Consider the following 21,037-nt stretch of genomic DNA (forward strand, 5'->3'; position numbering starts at 1 on the left):
AAACAACATGAAAAAAAAAAAAAAAAAAATTAATATTTTTAATTTTATGCAAATTTTAATTAATTCAAACAGACACACATATATATATATATATATATATATATATATATATATGTTCATTTTATTTTTATGGTGTTATATGGTTTTTTTCCTTTTTGCTATTGTGTTTTGATAAAAATTTTTTATTTGATCTTTTGTTTTGCCAAATGGTTCTAAGGCTCCATAAAGAGCATCCCAATTTTTTCCTTCCTTTCCAAAGATATTAAAATAAATATCTTTTTCTTCATCTGTCCATTTTGTTGCAATTTTTCGAAGATTTTTAGAATACTCCAATTCTTCTTCTTCTGCTTTAACATATGGTTTTAATATATTTTCTATTAACTTATTATTATTATTATCTAAATTCATATGAAATGTCTTTCTTTTTTGTCCATCAGAAGATGGATTTACATAATTACCATTTAATATAATATCACTATTTTTAACCAATTCTATATAATTATTATTCGTATATAAATGTTCGTTTTCATTACTTATGGTTTCTATATTTTTAATTTTTATATTATTTAAATGTGCGTCAATAGAATTATGATTTATATCACCATTTATTTTTATAATGGAAGAAGAAATATATTTTTTATTATTATATTGTTTTTTTTTTAATAATGATATCTTTTCATCATTATGGTTAAGAGAGAATTTTTCTTCTTCCTTTTCATTCAATACAATATTTTTTTTGAATCCATTAATATGATTCTTCATTTTTTCATTATCATAATGATTTATCATTTCATCTTCCTTCTCTTTTTGATTTATCATTTTGTTTTGTACTCCTTTAATTATTTTTGCACAAAATTGCCCTTCATTATTTTTCCTTCTGATTACTTGTGATTGTTTATTAGCTTTTGCATCATTTGTACTTTTTTCTATTTCGTTAGTATTTTCTTCATTATTTTCATTTTTGACTATTCTTTTCTTTTTCAAAGGAATATCGTTTTCAACCTGTACATCTACTAATGGTCTCTTTGGATTTGTTTCTTTCATTTTACTTGAGACAAGTTGACTCGATATATTTTTCTTACAAAAAGAATTGGATCCCCCTAATTTTTGTGATACTTTTCTATGATTACTAACAGATTTGTTATTAATAACAGACTTGTTATTATTACTAACAGATTTGTTATTATTACTAACAGACTTGTTATTATTACTAACAGATTTGTTGTTATTTATCACTTTATTATTATGACTTGCGGTTTTATTATTAATAGGAATAGTTTTAACTGCTTTTCCTTTTTGAAGTATACTTACATTTTTGATATTTGCAAAATGTTTATTTTTTTTTACATTTTTATTATCTTTTTGCATACTATTTTTCTTTACTCCTTTTTTGGATTTCTGATCATATGTAAAACTTGTTGATTTGGAATGTTGTAAAGAATTTTTATTTGTATTTTCATTAAGTCTGTAGTTCATATTTTTTAAAAACTCAAAGCATTTAAATAAACTTTCTTCACATGTTTCGCGTTCTTTATTCTTTTCAGATTTATTTTTTATGTGTGAAATCAAAGCACTTGCTTCTTGTCCTTTGTCTTCTCCATTATGATATTCAATTTGATTTGTATTTTTATATTGACCACCATATTGATAATCTTGTTTTTTTTGTTGTGATATTTGTTGTGATATTTGTTGTGATTTTTGTTGTGGTTCTTGTTCTTGTTGTTGCTTTCCTTCTTCATCTTCTTTGTCATCCCCTTTAGTTGTAATTATTCCAGTTTGATATTCATTTGATTCAGAATTAATTAAAATTTTTTTATTTTCATATTTTCCTTTTTGATCAATTAATGGATTACTATTAGAATTATTTAAATTGGAAAAATATATAACATTTTCATTATCTATTATATTATAAGATGATTCTTTATTTGTATCTTTCGATACAGAATTTTTTGAATAATTAGAAATAAATATATCACTTTTTTTTTTTTTCCCTTTATTATTTTTCATATCCAATAGAGACATTTCATTTTTTACATAATCTGATTGTGACATATTAAAAATTTTCATATCATCATTATTATGAAAAATATTACTATTACTATTATGATTAGAATATTTTTTTTTATTTCCAATTTGAGTTCCATCCATTTTATTATTTTTCATATATTCAACACAATTAATAGGCAGATTATTATTATTCATCATATTATTTGGTTCATTGGAAATACAATATTCATTTTGTGGATTGTTATTATTATAATTTATTTCAATAATATCAGAATTGATACCATTATATATAAAATCTTCTTTATTTTTAATTAAGAAACATAATTTTCTATTAGCACTTATAATAAAATTATAATTTTTTGGAATTACATATCCATCAGACATATTTTCTAATATTACACTTTTATTTATATCATAATTATTATAATTATTTGATTTATTATGTTTATTATGACTATGACTTTTTTTTCTCTTAAAATGAGAATTTTTATATGATTTGACAAAATAATTTTTAAAAAAATTTCTTACATTTATAAAATAGGAATTCATAAAATTCATATCTTCAAATTCTGTTTTTACATAATTCTTTTCAATTTTTCTCATTAATTTATTTACCATTTCTTCTTTAGTATTTTTTTTTTGTAGTTCATTTGAACCACTTTTTTTATTTCGTTTTAATTTACTTTCTGATATAACTAATAATAATTTTTTTAAAGAAAAAAAATTTTTCGTTAGATAATAAAATTCAACACATTGTTTCGTATTTTTACATTCTAAATATTGACTTATTTTATCAAAATTTTTTGGATATAAAATATATTTTTCTAAAAATGTTCGGATTTCTTGTTTAGTCCATATATAATTTTTTTCATTTAAAATATCTTCATTCGTAAAAAATTTATATAAATCTTTTTCTTCAATTTCTTCTTTAATATTACTATTGTTTTTATTATTCTTATAAATACTACTACCATTGCTTGTTGTAGTAGTTGTAAAACTATCTCTACTATTTTTATTTTTGCCTATATCTTTTGATACATTCTTTGTATCATTAGCAATAATACCTTTATTTTGGTTATTATGGTTATTATTATGAACATCAACAACGGTATCATATATATTATAACTATCATAAGTATTGAAAGTATCTGCAGAGTTTTTTTCATCACATGTATTATTTGCATAATTTAAATGAACGGTATTATCATTTACACTATTTGTATCATTCACATTATTCTCATCCACATTATTCTCATCCACATTATTCTCATCCACATTATTCTCATCCACGTTTTTCAGATTAACATTTGTTGGATCAGTAGGATGATCTTTTATTATAGTACTCTGTTTTTTACATGGAATATGCATATTCATATTTTCAAAATTATCCTTCAAAGGTTCATCTGGTTTAACATGAAGAATATTATTTAAATTATTATATACAACATTTCTTTGTAATGAAAATAAAGACAGTTTAATATTCTGCAAACAATAGAAATATGGATAATATTCTGATAAGTGTAAAAACTTTTTTTTTTTTATATCATTAACAAATATACAATTTCTACGCCAATTTATACATGGACCTGTCAAATTAGTATATTTTATATTCATATATTCTTTTTTCTTTTCTTTTTTTTCTTCTAATATATTTTTATCACCACTCTTTTTCTTATCATTAGATAATGCATAATATGCCAAGCTTTTATTATTATGCTTAAATCCACAAGGTAATGGAACAAATATATTTGGATGATCGTATGCACGTACTGGTAATATACCCCATGTAAAAATATTTTTTTGTTCATTTTCTTTTTCATTTATATCTATATCTTCTTTCCATAATTTATATATTTGTTTATATATTTTGCTATGCTCTTTCATGGTTTTATCTAACTGATTTTTTCTATTTATATAATAATCAAAGAAATGTACAATTTCTATAGGCATTTTTTTATTTATGATTTCAATATTAAAATCCCTATTCTGCATATGAGATAAATAATATTTTAATGTTACTTCATCATTTGTATCATTAAAACTTAACATATATTTGTTTATATTTAAATAATGTACTTCTACTTCTTCTCTTTTTATTAAATTATTTTTCATACCTTCAAACGAAAATGAAACATCAAAAAAGAAATCTCCTTTTTTTTTATGTACACGATTTTTACGTTTTATATATATTTTCTTATTTTTATACTCTTTCATATTATTATTATTATTTAATGTTGAGTTATTTTTTTCTTCTATATTTTTCTTTTCTTTTCTTTTTTTTTTTTTTTTTTGGTTTTCACCTTTTTCTTCTTCATTATTATTCAAAATATTATCCCCTTCTGTTTGTTTTTCATTTGGTAATGGGTTTTTCCTTTTTCTTCCTCTCCCTCTTTTTTTTTTGATAATATTTTCATTTGAATTGTTATTGTCTCCATTAATATTATTATTATTATCTTCATCATTCATATTTTTATTTATATTTTTATTTATATTTTTTTTTTCTTTTTTCTTTTCCTTCTTTATAATTTTAATGAACGAATATTTTTTATTTACATAATTTAATAATAGCACAGGTGAAAAGGACGTAATTTTTTTTTTCTCCTTTTTTCTTAGAATTCTTTCCATATCTCTTCTAATACTTACAATATCATATTTCGAATTATCATATTCAATATTATGAACGTAAAAATAATGATACTTTTCATTTTCTTCTTCTATATTTAATTTGTTCAGAAAATTTAATATGACATTATTATATAACACATTGTCATCTAATCCTATATGATCATAATCATTATCATGATCATATTTAATATGTTTCTTTACAGTTCTTCTTTTCATTTTATGTTTCTTAACTTTATTAAAGAAATGTTTATATTTACATATAAAACCAAAAGGGCAGCTTTTTTTTGGATAGATGTTTTTTTTATTCATATGATGGTTATTATCATTATTATCACCATTATTATCACCATTATCATGACCATCATCTTCAAACTGTGGGTCATACATATGGTCTTCTTTACTACCATTTTGTTTTTCTATTTTCGTTTGTATTTTCTTTTTCCCTTTTTCTTGGTCTTGTCTTTGCTTTTTTCTCTTTTCTCTCTCTTCCTTTTTAATATAATCAATAAAACTAAGATCTTTTTTTTTTTTCAACTTATGTTTCTTCTCACCTTTTTGTATATTTTTCTTTTTACTATTAAGTCTACCTCTTTTTTTCTTTTGTTCAGGGGTTACATAGTAATTTACATTATCGTCAACACAGTTATTACAATAATTACAATAAATATTATTATTATCATATAATTGATTACTATACATTTTTTTTTGATCATTATCGTGTTTTTTCTTTGAATAAAAAGGACAATTTTTATTATGAACATTATCCATATCACTTGAAGAAAAATTTAAAATTAATTTAATTTTTTTTTTAATATTAAATAAATATTCTGGAATATATTCTCTTTTAATATATATATAGATATAATTATTTCTCGATTCATTATTATAATAATCATCATGATTTGAAAAAGATATATTATTATTATTATTATTGTTATTATTGTTGTTATTATTATTGTTATTATTATTGTTGTTATTATTATTTTGTTCACTTGCGATATCATCATTAGACATAACATCACATGAATCATCGGCAAATACATAATCATAAAACTTCTCCATTGAATTATTTTTATAATCATCATTACTTAAAATTTTTTCTCTTTTTTTATTAACAACTTCACAATAATATACTTTACTTATACTAGTAAAGAAATGTAACATATTATGTATATTATTTCTTACATTATATTTCTTTACATCTTTATTTATAGACTTATTCATATCGAACCAGTATACTTTATTTTTATTATTTTCATATAACATATTAGATATATAATTGTTTACATTATTGCTGTCATTCCATGTTTTATTCGAATGGCTTCCGAATCTGTTATTTGAGTATTTTTCATGCGAATATTTAAAAGCACAAAAATTATTACTATAAATATTATTATTATTATTATTATTATTATTATATTTATTATTCATTGTATGGTCATAATTTGTCATGTGATTATCATTTAACATATTATCATTATTTACTACTTTATCTCCATTTAATATATCACATTTTATATGTTCATAATTATTTCTTATCTTATTCTCATTACTATCATCAATAGATTGAACATTTTTTATGTTCTCCTTTTCTTCCCACAAGTTAGAGAAATCCACAGTTAATTGGTTTTGATTTTCTTCCTTATTATTTTTTGGTTTTATCTTCTTTTTCCTCTTCAAAAGAGAGGAACAAGGTAGCATACCATTTTTTATTAACTTTTTTTTTTCTTGTTTATATATTCGATTACATTGTTGATAAAAAAAACTTTGTTCACAAATATTTGTTTCTTTAAAATATTTATTTTTTGATAACGTATTAAATAAATCTAGAACTACTGAATTTTTTATATTTAAATATTCAGCTGAAAAACGATGATGTTCACATTTACATTTCACACATAAAGAGTTTGCATGAAAATTTTGTAAAGGTGTTAATGAATTAATATAATTTTGAGAATGATTTGTACTATTTCTTCTTTTTTTCTTTTTACGTTTTTCACATTTTCCAATCTTTTCTTTTTCACATCCTATCATATCTTCATCTTCTAAACATTCTTCAGGAATATGATGATTAAATATTTTTAAACTTTTCCTACTTTTTGTGAATTCAGATTTAATTAAATCTCTTTCAATTTTTAATAATGCTATATCATCATTATTTATTTCATAAGCATTTTTTAATTCTTTCGAAATATTTTTTAATTCATTATAATATTCTTGCAGTTGGTTTTCATTATCAAATTTTAAATAATTTATATTTTTCAAAATATGTTCTAAATATTCATGTTGTTCATTTAATTTCTTTAAATTACTCTTTAACTTTTTTCTTAAGGATCTTATCAATATTTTCTTTATTTTTCTGTTACTTTTATTTATATTTTTGTTTTTGCATTTTTTTTTATTATCATTTTGATTTTCTTTACTCTTCACGTCACTGTAGTTATTATCATCATTTTTATTCCTTTTCATCTTTTCTGCTTGCTTTTCCCTTTTTTTTTTTTTTTATGTTCCTTTATAAATATATATTATATACATATTATATAATATACGTCTATATATATAAATATATATAAATATATAAATATATATATATGTATAACTTTAATATAACATTATATATTATATATATATAGTTTACTAAATAAACATTTTGAACATGATAAAAAAGGAAAAAGTGAAATTATATTAAAAAATATATACTTATAATATATATATATATTTCTTTATATTATATATAAGTAAAATGGTTTATCTTTTATATTAATATCATCATTTCTTAAAACGAAATGAATATAAATATATAAAAAAATATATAATATATATATATATTATATATATATTTTTTATTATAAACATAATTTTATCAATTTTTCTAAATACCATCTTAAATTATATTTATTATTCCAAATAAATACCATCCAATCATATATAAAGAATGCTTTTTCTTTCATTTTAAGTCACAAAAAAAAAAAATTATATGAAAAAAATATATAATTAAAATGAAAAAAAAAATTATAACCGTAATAAAAATATATATATTAAAAATATTCATATATATAATATATATATTATATTATATATAATATTTATATATAAAAAATTCCTATATATATATATAATATATATAAATATATATTGAGTATGATATTGGAACGCAAGAAATATTATATATATATATGTATAATATATAATATAATATATATATATATATATTTTATTTATTATATTAAAAAAAAATAAATATTATGGTATGATGATAATTTATATAAATATTTTTATACGCGTAATAATTATATATTTTTTACTTGATATATTTTCATTCATTATAATATAAAAAATATATATATATATATATATATATATTTATATAATTATAATATTCTTTTATATGTTATTAAATATTCACTTTTATTAAAATAATCCATCTCTGTTTTATTTTTATAAGATAATGTTTTACTTTTTTTTTTTTTTTTTTTTTTTTTTTTTTTTTTATGTTTTATTTATCACAATATAAACATTTTGCCTGATTTTTTTTTTTTTTTTTTTTAACAAAATCTTGAAAGTAAATTTTAATTTGTAAATATTTATGAAAATTCAACTGAATTTTTTTTTTTTAATGAACTTTAAAAAAAAGTAAAAGGAAAATTTGTTTATATATAACTTTGGTCTTATAACTTCTTGGCAATGTGATGAATATATTTCATGTTCTCTATATATATATATATATATATATATATTATATATATTATATATATTTATATATTTCTTTTTTTTTTATTTTACAAACTTAGTACATTTATATATATCAGTAATGTTTTATATTAATTTCATATTTTAATTTTTTCTTCTTTATTTTTTGAAAGGTATATATGGTTGTATTGTATGCTTTATTGTAGTAGTACAAAGAAAAACACACCAATGGTTGTTATTTTTTGATTAAAAAAAAAAAAAAAAAAAAAAAAAAAAATAATAATAATACTGAAATATATACTTTTGTAAAATCATTTTGTATACATATAATGTAGAAATATGTATGGTTCAGCATTATATAATTTTTAAAACTAAAAATTACATGTCTTGGTATATATAGTTTTGTATATAAAAAAATATTTTCCTATTCATATGGGTAATGAAAAAGGATATTAAAAAAATATATACATACATATATATATATTTCTGGAAAGACGTTTTTTTTCTGGTTCTTTTTTTTTTTTTTTTTTTTTCTTTTTCTTTTTTCCTTCGTCTTATATAAATGCATAAATGTACTTACCATTTAAATATTAATAAAATATATTTTATATAATAACTTGAGTATCATACTGTGAATAATAAATATATAAAAATATTATATAAAATATATAGACTTCTATAATTTTAATATTACTATGTTATATATATATATATATATATAAAATAATAATAATAAAATATAATAATTGTAAACTCGTATTTTTATATTATATAATATATATGAAGGAACTCAAACATATATATATATATATATATATATAACCTATTTTATAATATTTTTAATATTTATATTATTATATATGTATATATATATATATATTTTACGTTATTATATAATTTTATTAATTTTTTTTTTTTTTTTTTTTTTTATTCTTTCATTATTACTCAGTCCATTATATAAATAAAAACAATACGTTGCAACATTTTTTATTATTTATTTACTTTTTCTTTTTTTTCAATTTTTCATTTTTTTTCCTTTTTTCAATTTTTCATTTTTTTTCCTTTTTTCATTTTTTTTCATTTTTTAATTTTTTTCCTTTTTTTAATATTTCATTTTTCATTTTATTTCTTTTCTTTAAAACGTTAATGGAATATAAATATTTTATCATTTTATGCACATATTAAAAAAATAGTATAAATATAAATTATAAATAAAATATATTTTAAAATTTCATGTTATTTTTATTATTTTTTTTAGTGCATGGAAATTATTTATAATTATAGTGAGTGTGTTTACTTATAAAAATATGTTATAATAAATAAAATATATAAACATACAATTGTGTACTATATATTCATTTTTTTATACATATATAAAATTAAGTGCAACTATATATATATATATATATATAATATATATATATATAATATTTATAAAATATAACGTTAATTATTATATAGATATAATACTGTGATATAAAGTTGTATATGTTTTTATATATATATTTAACATATATATAATATTATATACAAAATTATGATTAATATATTATATATATATATTATATATATATATATATTATAAATACAAATTATCAGGAAATTATTTAAGATATAAAAGTAAAATTTCATATATGTATAAATAATACAATTATGTATTCTAAGATTATTGAAAGTTTTTATGTTTTCTTTATATACAAATAATAAAAAATTAGGTTAGTATAATATTTCTTATGTTTATATATTAATATTTACAAATATGTAAGTAAATATGATATAAAAAAAGATGATTTCATAAAAACAGTCAAATGCTAAAAATTTAATTTATATAAAATAAAATAATATAATATGCTAAATAATATAATATAATATAATAATAACAATAAAAATTTAATATTATTATCTTTATATAATATATATTTTTTTTTTTCTTTAATTTTCACATAAAAGAAAATTATATTAAAAATAAATATATATATGAACTATAATTATTATTTTTTTTTTTTCTCACGTGTATACGTGTGCTAAATGAAATATATATATATATATATGTAAAAAGAAAATAATAAAAAAAATTGTTACATATATATGTATATATATTATTGTATTCTTCTACGTGTATTTTTGATTAATAATAATTTTTAAGTTTGTATTATTAAAAAGAATAAATTAAATATTTATAATATTATATATATCTGTACTAAAAAAGAAAAAATAATTATTTTTATTTTTTTCACGCGCACTGAGAAAAAAAAAAAAAAAAAGATTACAAAGGGAATTAAAATTTTCTTGTAAAAAAAAAAAAAAAAATACCATCATTATGTATATATTATGCGTATATGTATAAATATTATATATTACATATATATATATATTATATATATAATGGTATTTTTATTTTTATTTTTATTATTTTTATTTTTTCTTTTAAATCTTTTTGAAATAATTGGAAATAAATAAATTATGGGAAATGTTCATTTCATAAAATTTAAATTTTTTTTCATTTCTACATATTTTTATCTTTTGAAATTATGTAAGACATGTTAAAATTTTGTACAATATAATTTTATAATTTTAACGTTTAAAGTGGATTAGATTTATATGAAATAATATATACATATATGCATAATATATATACATATATATTTATATATATATGTAAATATATTATAATGTATATGTATATATATATATATATATATATATATTTATAATGTAAAAAAAAAAATAAATAAATAAACAACTTGTTTTAATATAATTGTATTAGATAAAATCAAAAATGGAAATGAAATTATTTAAAAGAATTTTTTTTTTTTTCTTTTCACTGTGAAAATAATATGATCGATTTTTTTTTTTTTTTTTTTTTTTTTTTTTTTTTATCACCTTATGTATATATGTATTTTTCACTTTTTCTATTTAGTAGTACTTTTTTCTTTTTTTAAATATTATAAGAATGTGTCAATTTTATATTTTATTTAATTATATTTAATTTTTTCTATTTAATAATTTTTAAGTACACATAATATTTCATGATATATTTTATAATATAATTATACACCTGATTATTCATTATATATATATATATATATATATTTTAACGCTAAATTAACTATTTTATTATTTATACATACGAATTTATAAAAAAAAAATTGTTTCTGAAATATATTTAAATATATATATATATATATATATTTATTTATTTGTGTAAATGTTATATATACATACATATATATATACTTACATATATATAAAAACATTAATGATAAAAATGTGGAAAATAAAGTTTACCAAATTTAATATATTTGTTATTATAATTTATTAGGGTAAAAATTTCGGATGTTGTATTTAAAAAAATGAAATGTAACATAATAAGAAATAGGCAATGAAAAAAAAAATATAAAAGTATTCACATATATATATATATATATATATATATATATATATATATATATATTATATTATATTATATTTTGGCATTTAATTGTTATATTATATATTCATATTATATACATTCATATGTTCATATATGTTAATATGTTCATATTTTTATTATATATACATATATATTTATTATTATTTTATTTTATTCTATATTTTTTTTTTCGTCCTACCACCTTGTTTTCTAATTCTGGAATAAATATCATATAAAATAAATACAGTTATGTATACATATATAAAATACGTGTGTGACTATTAATTTATGTATGAATTAATAATTTATAATTAATATGTATATATATATATATATATATATATAAATATATTCTACGAATTATTTATTACAGTATTCTATACACCGGTGCGAATAAATTAACACGTTATTATAAATTTATATATATATATTATATGTATACTTATTATTATATATAGGTGTAGGAGTTCATTATAAGCATCCTCTAATAAAAAAAAAAAATATATAATATATATATATATAATAACAAATGAAAAAAATATATTAAATACGATAAAAATAATTTAAAATTATTTTTTGCTTTTTTGTTGTAAAAATTTTGGATATTTATTTCGTATTTATATATAATATATATATATTTATATATCATATAATAAATGCATGTTGATATTTAATAGTTACTTTAATATATAGGCATAGTCTATATATAAATTATTACATATGCTGAAATATATCATATATATATATATATTTGTAAAAAAATATTTTTTTTTTTTTTTTTTTTTTATAAAAAAGTGAATTATAAAATCAGTAGCACATAAATATTCAGAATGTCGAATTAAATATTTATTATTTTAATTTTTAAAGATACAATAATTTCGAAGAATTGTTTCTTTTTTTTTTTTTTTTTTTTTTTTTTTTTTTGTTGCAATGTTTCTTTGTTATTGTTGCTTCGTTTTGATGTTATAAAAAATATGTTATTATTCTGTTATTTATTTATTTATTAATTTATTTAATTTTTTATTATTTTTATATTTTTTTTTTTTTTTCTTTTGACCCATTATATGGAAATAATTATATAATTATATAAAAAAAAATATATATATATATATATTATATATATTTATTTATTTATTATATATATATATATATAATTTTGAGTAATACATATATTTATATATATATTTATAATTATATATATATAATTAATAAAAAGTTTTTTTTTTAAATGGGTATCCAAACAGAAAAGGATAAAGAAAAGGAACACCAAAAAAATAATTTTAAAATATGTAGCAAAAAATTTGAAACAGATGAATTAGAAGTCCTAAAAAAGGTATAAAAAGAAGAAATACATATTTTAAAGAATTAAAAGGGATATTGATACATAAGAAAATATGTTTATATATCTATAAATAAAATGTATGTATTTATATATTCATATTATTTATTTATTTATTTATTTAATTTTTTTTTTTTTTTTTTTTTTTTTTTTTGGTAGATATATAAAGAACTAGGTAGTCGATCTGGCTCAAGTTATATTGACAAAGAAACTTTTCTTCAATTTTTTCCTTTACCAGGGTTGTGGGGAGAAAGATTATTTTTAAAATTTAATTTCAAAAATACTGGTTTTATAGATTTTGAAGAGTTTATAATAGGTATAGCAATATGTTGTCGAGGGACAAAGAGTGATAAGATAAATGTATTGTTTGATATATTTGATTTGAATGCAGATGGGTTTATTCAAAAATCTGAGATGGTAGCTATGCTATCTAACATTCCTTATATTCATAAATTAAAAAATATATTTTTTAATAAAGATAAAAGGAAAAATATGTATGATGATGATTATACAAAGGATGATGATAATGCAGATGATGAAAATGGAGATGCTATTGTAGATTCTAATGTAGGTACTAATTCAGATGCTAATGTAGATATAGATGCAGATGCAGATGTAGAATACAATGATAGTGATAGTGATGATTTTACTATAGATGATGATGAAGAGGTAGATAGTTTGGATGACATCAGCGATTCTTTTAGTAGTGTTTATGAGGATGAAGATGAATATTCAAATAACAACAACAACAATAATAATAATAATAATAATATAGAAAATGTGAATATAAGTTCAGATAATAAAAATGTAGAAGAGAATAATGCAGGAAATTGTAGTAAATGTATAAAACAAAAAAAGAATAAAGCATTAAATGCAAATTTAAATAACAAGAGAAATTCCAATGGTAATAATAATTCATTAAATGTAAAGGAGCTAGCCAAAAAAATACGAAAAGAAGAAAAAAGAAAATTTGTAAAAAAGTTAAGAGAATTAAATGCAGTACATTTATATAAAGATAATCAACTAAGTCATAAAAAAGAAAGAAAAAAGAAAAATAAAGATCCAAATGTTTCCACGAATTCTCCTTTTTTTAAAAGTGAAAGTGAAGATTATAATTCTTCATCAAGTAATAATACAGATGCTTTTGTTCATGATCATATAAAATACATAAATAAATATAAAAAAAAAAGTTTAAAAAATGAAGTTAAAAAAAATGGACACAAATATAAAGATGCAACAAATGCATATATATCCTCAACTACAGATAGTTCTACAAGTAACGAAAGTAATTATAATATAAGTAATGACGAGTTTGAAAGTTGTAGTTCAAATAAAGATCATAGAGATTTGTGTTCTAGTGATACGTCAGATTCATTTATTAGTATATATGGATATTTGATAAAAAATAGAAGGAGAAAAAATACAAAAGAAAGGGACCACCAAAGTAAGGAGAAAGATAAAAAAGATCAAGATGTAAAGGGAAAAATAAAAGCAGATGATAATATTAAAAGGAAAGATAAATCAATAGATGATGCTAAAGAAAAAGAACAAATAAAGTGTGAGGCAAAAAATAGAGACCACAAAATAAAAGAAGAAATATCAGAAGGAAAAGAAAATTTAAAACACAAAGATGTTGAAAAAAATAAAGATGGAGAAAAAGAAGAAGGAAAATGTGATGAAAAAGAAAATGAAGAAGAAAACAAAATAAAAAAAGAAAAATGTTTTACAAGAAATGATATAAATATATACAAAAAAGAAAAGAAAAAAGAAAAAAAAATGAATAAATTATATGTAAACGAATTTTGTCTACCATCAAAAACTGCTAGAAGCATCTTAAATGATGAAGAAAATAATAAACCCTCAGATAAAAATGTTGATGTAGAAGCTATCGTTGATATTATGTTAGAAGAATGTGAATTTTTAGATAATGATAAAATAACACTTATACAATTTAAAAGTGTTATTCATAAATATGATTTCTTTTTATATATCTTTTTTAATTGCTTACATGAAGATATTTGGGGCTTACAAGGAAATGTTTTATATGGTAGAGATTATATAAGTAACTTTGTTATAAAATCTGAAAATTTTAAAAATAAAGAAATTGAGCAAGATGAGGATGATGCTATTACAGAAGAATTATATTTTAAAATAAGACAACTTTTTATAGTTCAAGCACCTGATTATGATTGTGTGAATGATGATCTGTGTGTAAACTTTTTAAATACAAAGAATGTGGAAGAGGACATAAAGGAAGAATATGATGATGATGATGATGAAGAAGAAGAAGAATTAGATAAAGAGTATAAAAAAGATGGTGGAGACAAAAAGGATAACATAGAAAAGGAGGATGAAGAATATATAAAAAATAATTTTAGTAAGGATAAAAATGACTCATCTGTAAATAAAAAAAAACTAAAAAATGAAAATAATGCAAAATTAGTTAGCTTTGTTAGTGAAGTGAAAACAGGAGAAGAAAATATTGTTGACAAAGATAAAATTAAAGAATATGAAAAAGATAAGCATGATAAGAAGAATGTTAATAGTTCCTTTGAAAGTGAGCATGAAGATTTGAAGAGCCAATTTGTAAATATGAAAGAGAAAAAAAAGAAAACCTTAAAAGAAAAAGATGAATTGAATAATATGAAGGAGGATAATAAAATGCATAAAAAATTGCAAGAGTATGATAAGAAGAGCATTCATAATATAGAAAATGAAAATAAAAATAAAAATGAAATTCAAAATGTAAATCAAAATGTAAATCAAAATGTAAATCAAAATGTAAATCAAAATGTAAATCAAAATGTAAATCAAAATGTAAATCAAAATGTAATTCAAAATGTAAATCAAAATGTAAATCAAAATGAAATTCAAAATGAAAATTCAAAGGATAATAATATATTGAAAGAAAAAAATTCTTATGAAGACGATATAGGAAAACCTAAGGTAATAAATAATGAAATAAATAAAAATATAGATAATTTTTCTGAAAATGTATTGGATTTGTCATATGATGAAAAATTGTTAAAATTGTCATCAAATGGTACAAACAAAAAAAAAGAATTAAACAATGAAGATGATAATAATAATAATAATAATAATAATAATAATAATAAAAATTTTGATGAATCTCAAACAATTCAAGAATTCCAAAATGATAATAAAAAGAATGTTGTTGAAGAGGAAAATATTTTAATTAACCAGAAAAAAAGTTCATACAATATGAAAGAAGATCCAATAAATATTCAGGTTGATATGAAAAATAATATTAATATGAATATTCTTATTAATAGGATGAATGATGTGAATGGTATTAATAATGAACAAAAGAAAAATGATGTTGCTAAAAGGAATAAACATAATACAAATAGAAATGAACAAATGAATAAAAAAGATATTTCAGATAATAATAATAATAGTACTATTATTAATAATAATATGATTAATTTAAATAATGATTTATTAAATATAGAAAATACAGAAAATAAGAATAGATATGAATGTGATTTCAATTTATTAACAAATCAACTTAATGATATATTTTCAAAAGAAATTGTTGAATTTATTCAAGCATCTAAAATTAGTTTTAATATTAATGATGTTTGTAAAGAAAGAAATTTACAGATGAAAAAAGAAAGACTTCAGAAAGCTCGTAGAAATTATTTGAAAAATAATAAGAACAATTTAAATATATCTTTAAATTATCAAAGGCAAAAGAAATATCCTTTTAATAAATTATTCTTAGAAGAATTGCAAAAGGATGAAAAAAATAAAGAAATTAAAAAAACAGAAGAACAAGTAACTGATGTATCATGTTTTGAATATAATCAAAATGGTGTTTTTAGTAACAAAGTAGAACAAACTAAAACAAATACAAATGTCTTAACAATAAATAATGAAAACAATGAAGAAGATATTAAACAAAATGAAAAAGATATAAACGAGCAAACCGTAGAAATAGAAAAGAAAGAAGATAATAATACTCTTACTAATAAATTAAATAAAAAAAAAAGTTTTTCAGGATTGAAATTACAAAATATAGAGAAAATGGATATATTAGAAAAGTTTGGGTTGTCCTATAAAAAAAGTGAAAAAATTAGTCTGGGTTGTTCCATATTTCACAATAAGGTAGAAGAAAAGAGAGCATCTTTTAATAAGAATCAGGATGGAATTGAAGAAGATATAAAGAAAGGAGATTTAAATGATGAAAAGGTAAAGAAGAATGATATTAATGATGATAAAGCAAAGAAGAATGATATTAATGATGATAAAGCAAAGAAGAATGATATTAATGATGATAAAGCAAAGAAGAATGATATTAATGATGATAAAGCAAAGAAGAATGATATTAATGATGATAAAGCAAAGAAGAATGATATTAATGATGATAAAACAAAGAAGAATGATATTAATGATGATAAAACAAAGAAGAATGATATTAATGATGATAAATCAAAGAAGAATGAAACAAATGATGATAAAACAAAGAAGAATGAAACAAATAATGATAAAATAACCAATCAAAAAAGTATTAGCGATAAAGACTCAACTAAAAAGAAAAATAGTAGTGTAAGTGCATTGAATAAAATGGATAGTCTTAAAAAAGAAGAAAGTTCAAGTAATGATATGGAAAGTTCTTATTATTCTAATAAGAAGAAAAAGAAATATGATTTAACAAAAAAACATGGAAAAGATATAAATTTATATTCATGTCCTAATTGTAAAGGTCCATTTTTAATGTGTCCGAATTGTCATTGTAGATATCCAAGATTTTGTGTTAATGATAATAAGATAGCAATGGAATGTGAATATTGTGATTGTGAGCATTGTTATTTTTATAATTGTATATATTGTAATTTTGATTTCCAGAAATGTTTAGATATGATAAAAAAGAATTCTCTTAAAGAAGGTATATTATATAAAATAGGAAAACATTTACATCAGTTTAAAGCTAGATATTACATATTATTTGATAATTTATTATATTATTATGATAAAAAAAGGAATTTAAAACCTAGAGGATTTATGTTTTTAGAAGGATGTTATGTTGAATTAATTGCAAAGAATGATAATATTAATAAATATGGTTTTTCTATATGTCATAAAGGTATGAAACAAGTACAGAAACGTAATTTATATGTAAATACATTAGAAGAAAGAGATGAATGGGTCCAAGCTTTATATTCATCTACAAAACAAAATACATTATATAATTTATATGAATTACATGAACAATTAGGTCAAGGTAAATTTTCAACAGTTTATAGAGGTATAAATAAACAAACAAATTCTGAATTTGCCATTAAGGTTATTGATAAAAGATCTGTATCTATATATGAAAAAGAATTATTAAGAAGTGAAATATCTATATTAAGATTATTAAGACATCCAAATGTTATATACTTAAAAGAAATAATTAATACAAAAGAAACTTTATATATATCTATGGAATTAGTTAAAGGGGGAGAATTATATGATTTTTTATTAGCTGAAACAAGATTAAGTGAAATTCATGCAAATAAAATTATAACTCAATTAATAAAAACAGTAGCATATTTACATAGATGTGGTATTATACATAGAGATATTAAACCAGAAAATATATTACTTACAGATAAATCAAGAGATGCTCAAATAAAATTAACAGATTTTGGTTTATCAACATTATGTGCTCCTAATGAATTATTAAAAGAACCATGTGGAACATTAGCATATGTAGCACCAGAAGTTATTACTTTACAAGGTTATAATCATAAAGTAGATGCATGGTCTATTGGTATTATATTATATTTATTATTAAGTGGTAAATTACCTTTCCCTATTAATAAAAATACTGAAATGAATATACAAAAAAATTATGTATTAAATTTTAAAGATTATATATGGAAAAGTATATCTTCATCAGCCAAAGATCTTATATCAAAACTATTAGAATTAAATGTAGAAAAAAGAATATCAGCAAATGAAGCTTTAGAACATATATGGGTTAAAAACCCTACTGCTGTAATAAATGAAAATTCTTTTATATATAAAAATGAAGAAATTAATATTTTAAATTTACAAGATGTTAGTGTTAGTACATTTAATATACCAAGATATACACCTTTACATATTGAAGACGAAAAAAATACAGAAGAGGTAGAAAATAAAGAACAAATATTTAATATACATGAAAATAATATTATATGTGAAAATAATGATTCCATTGATGAACCAGTTATACCATTACCATATAGTGGTGCCCCAATAAAAGAACATATTAATGATAAAAAAAATATACATAACATATCATCTTCAATAGAAGATATATCAATGAATAAACAAGAAAATCTTATATATGAATCAATAAATAAAGATATCTCAAATCCTAACAAAAATTTATCACAAATTGCAGCGGATCAAAATAATGAAAATCAAAATGAACAGAGTAATCTAAATACATGTAATAATAAAATTAATGAGACTAAAAGGAGTTCAACAGATGCAAACGCTGTCCAAATAAATGATAGTGCAAATAAAGAACATGAAAAATAAGGGATAATTAAAAGTAACACATATGGAAATGGACAAGACAAAAGTGTGTATATATATAAATATATAAATATATCTATATATCATTTTTTTTTATTTCATACAATCACACACGCACACACATATATATATATATATATTTACCATATAATGAAATGAAAAAATGATGGTATAATTTAATATTGTTCCCAGTTTTGATATGATTCACATAAAATGTAAGAATTATTTATAATTTTATTTTTTTTACAAATATATTTATAACATAAATTAATAAGTAAAATGATTTATTATTTTTATTATACATATAATATATATATATTAAAACTAGATTTAACTTTAAAAATAAAAAATTTATGTATTTATAATAGTGTATTATTTATTTATTTATTTATTTATTTATTTATTTATTTATTTATTTATTATTTATTTTTTTTTTTGAAGAAAATATAATATATATATATATATATATATATATATTTATATATATTATAATATGTGTATATCGTATTGGTTTTTATTTTATTATTATTTTTTTAATTTAATAATTAGACACACATGAATAAATATAAAAAAAAAAAAAAATTCCTCCAGATAATTTTCTGGAATTTTAAATAATGTATATTTTTTTTTTCAATTAAGATTTAAGAATACCTTTTATAAGTTTTAAGACAGTCATATAATAATAATTAAAAAATAAAATAATAAATTAAAAAAAAGTACACAATATGAAATGACATGTGTACTTTTTTTTTTTTTTTTTTTTTTTTTTTTTTTTTTTTTCAAATTAATTTGTGAATATTATATAATATTATATTTAAAAAAAAAAAAAAAAAAAAATGTAATATTTAAATATTTTATAAAGAAATATTATAAATGAAAATATTACATTAAAAATAATATATATTATATATATAAAAACATGATATATTAAATCATCATATATATATAATATATATATAATAACATTATATATATATATATATTATATATCAAATTAGTTTCTTCTTTTCTTTTTTCTTTTTCGTTTTTTTTTTATCTATTAATAATAAAAAAGAAAAGGAAACATATTTTATTATATTTTTTAAAAAATATAACATGTTTATAATAACACTATTTTATACTTCTATTATTGTTATAAATTGGACAACAAAAAAAAAAGAAAAAAAAAAAAAAAGTACACACATGTATATTAATCGAGAGAAAAATATAATTATATTATTATCATAATTGATATTGTATAAAGATAGTGTCATTTTTATATTATTATAATATAATATGTATATATATATATTATTTTATTTTTTATTTTTTTTCTTTTATATTAAAGAAAAGAAATTCTAGTAATTCTCTACTTATTAATACTGACTTCTGAATTAATTCATCTAAGTTAATTGTGGGAGAGTAAAACAAATAAATATATAATATTATATATA

General features: G+C 18.4%; 2 protein-coding genes across 2 annotated transcripts; one reads left to right on the forward strand and one right to left on the reverse strand.

Annotated features, from left to right (window-relative positions):
* Window positions 1–135: 135 nt before the first annotated feature.
* On the reverse strand, window positions 136–7,101 carry PADL01_1121200 (conserved Plasmodium protein, unknown function; the record flags this gene model as incomplete). Its single annotated transcript, XM_028682676.1, has 1 exon — window positions 136–7,101. The coding sequence occupies one exon, from the start codon at window positions 7,099–7,101 to the stop codon at window positions 136–138; it is 6,966 nt and encodes a 2,321-aa protein (XP_028538930.1).
* A 5,861-nt stretch (window positions 7,102–12,962) lies between these two features.
* Window positions 12,963–19,607, forward strand: PADL01_1121300 (calcium-dependent protein kinase 7; the record flags this gene model as incomplete). Its single annotated transcript, XM_028682677.1, has 2 exons — window positions 12,963–13,067; window positions 13,233–19,607. 2 exons carry the CDS (start codon window positions 12,963–12,965, stop codon window positions 19,605–19,607), a joined length of 6,480 nt encoding a protein of 2,159 aa, XP_028538931.1.
* Between the last annotated feature and the right edge of the window lie 1,430 nt (window positions 19,608–21,037).

The sequence above is a fragment of the Plasmodium sp. gorilla clade G2 genome (genome assembly GCF_900097015.1).
Source record: "Plasmodium sp. gorilla clade G2 genome assembly, chromosome: 11".
In the NCBI taxonomy this organism is placed as follows: Eukaryota; Apicomplexa; class Aconoidasida; order Haemosporida; family Plasmodiidae; genus Plasmodium; species Plasmodium adleri (nom. inval.).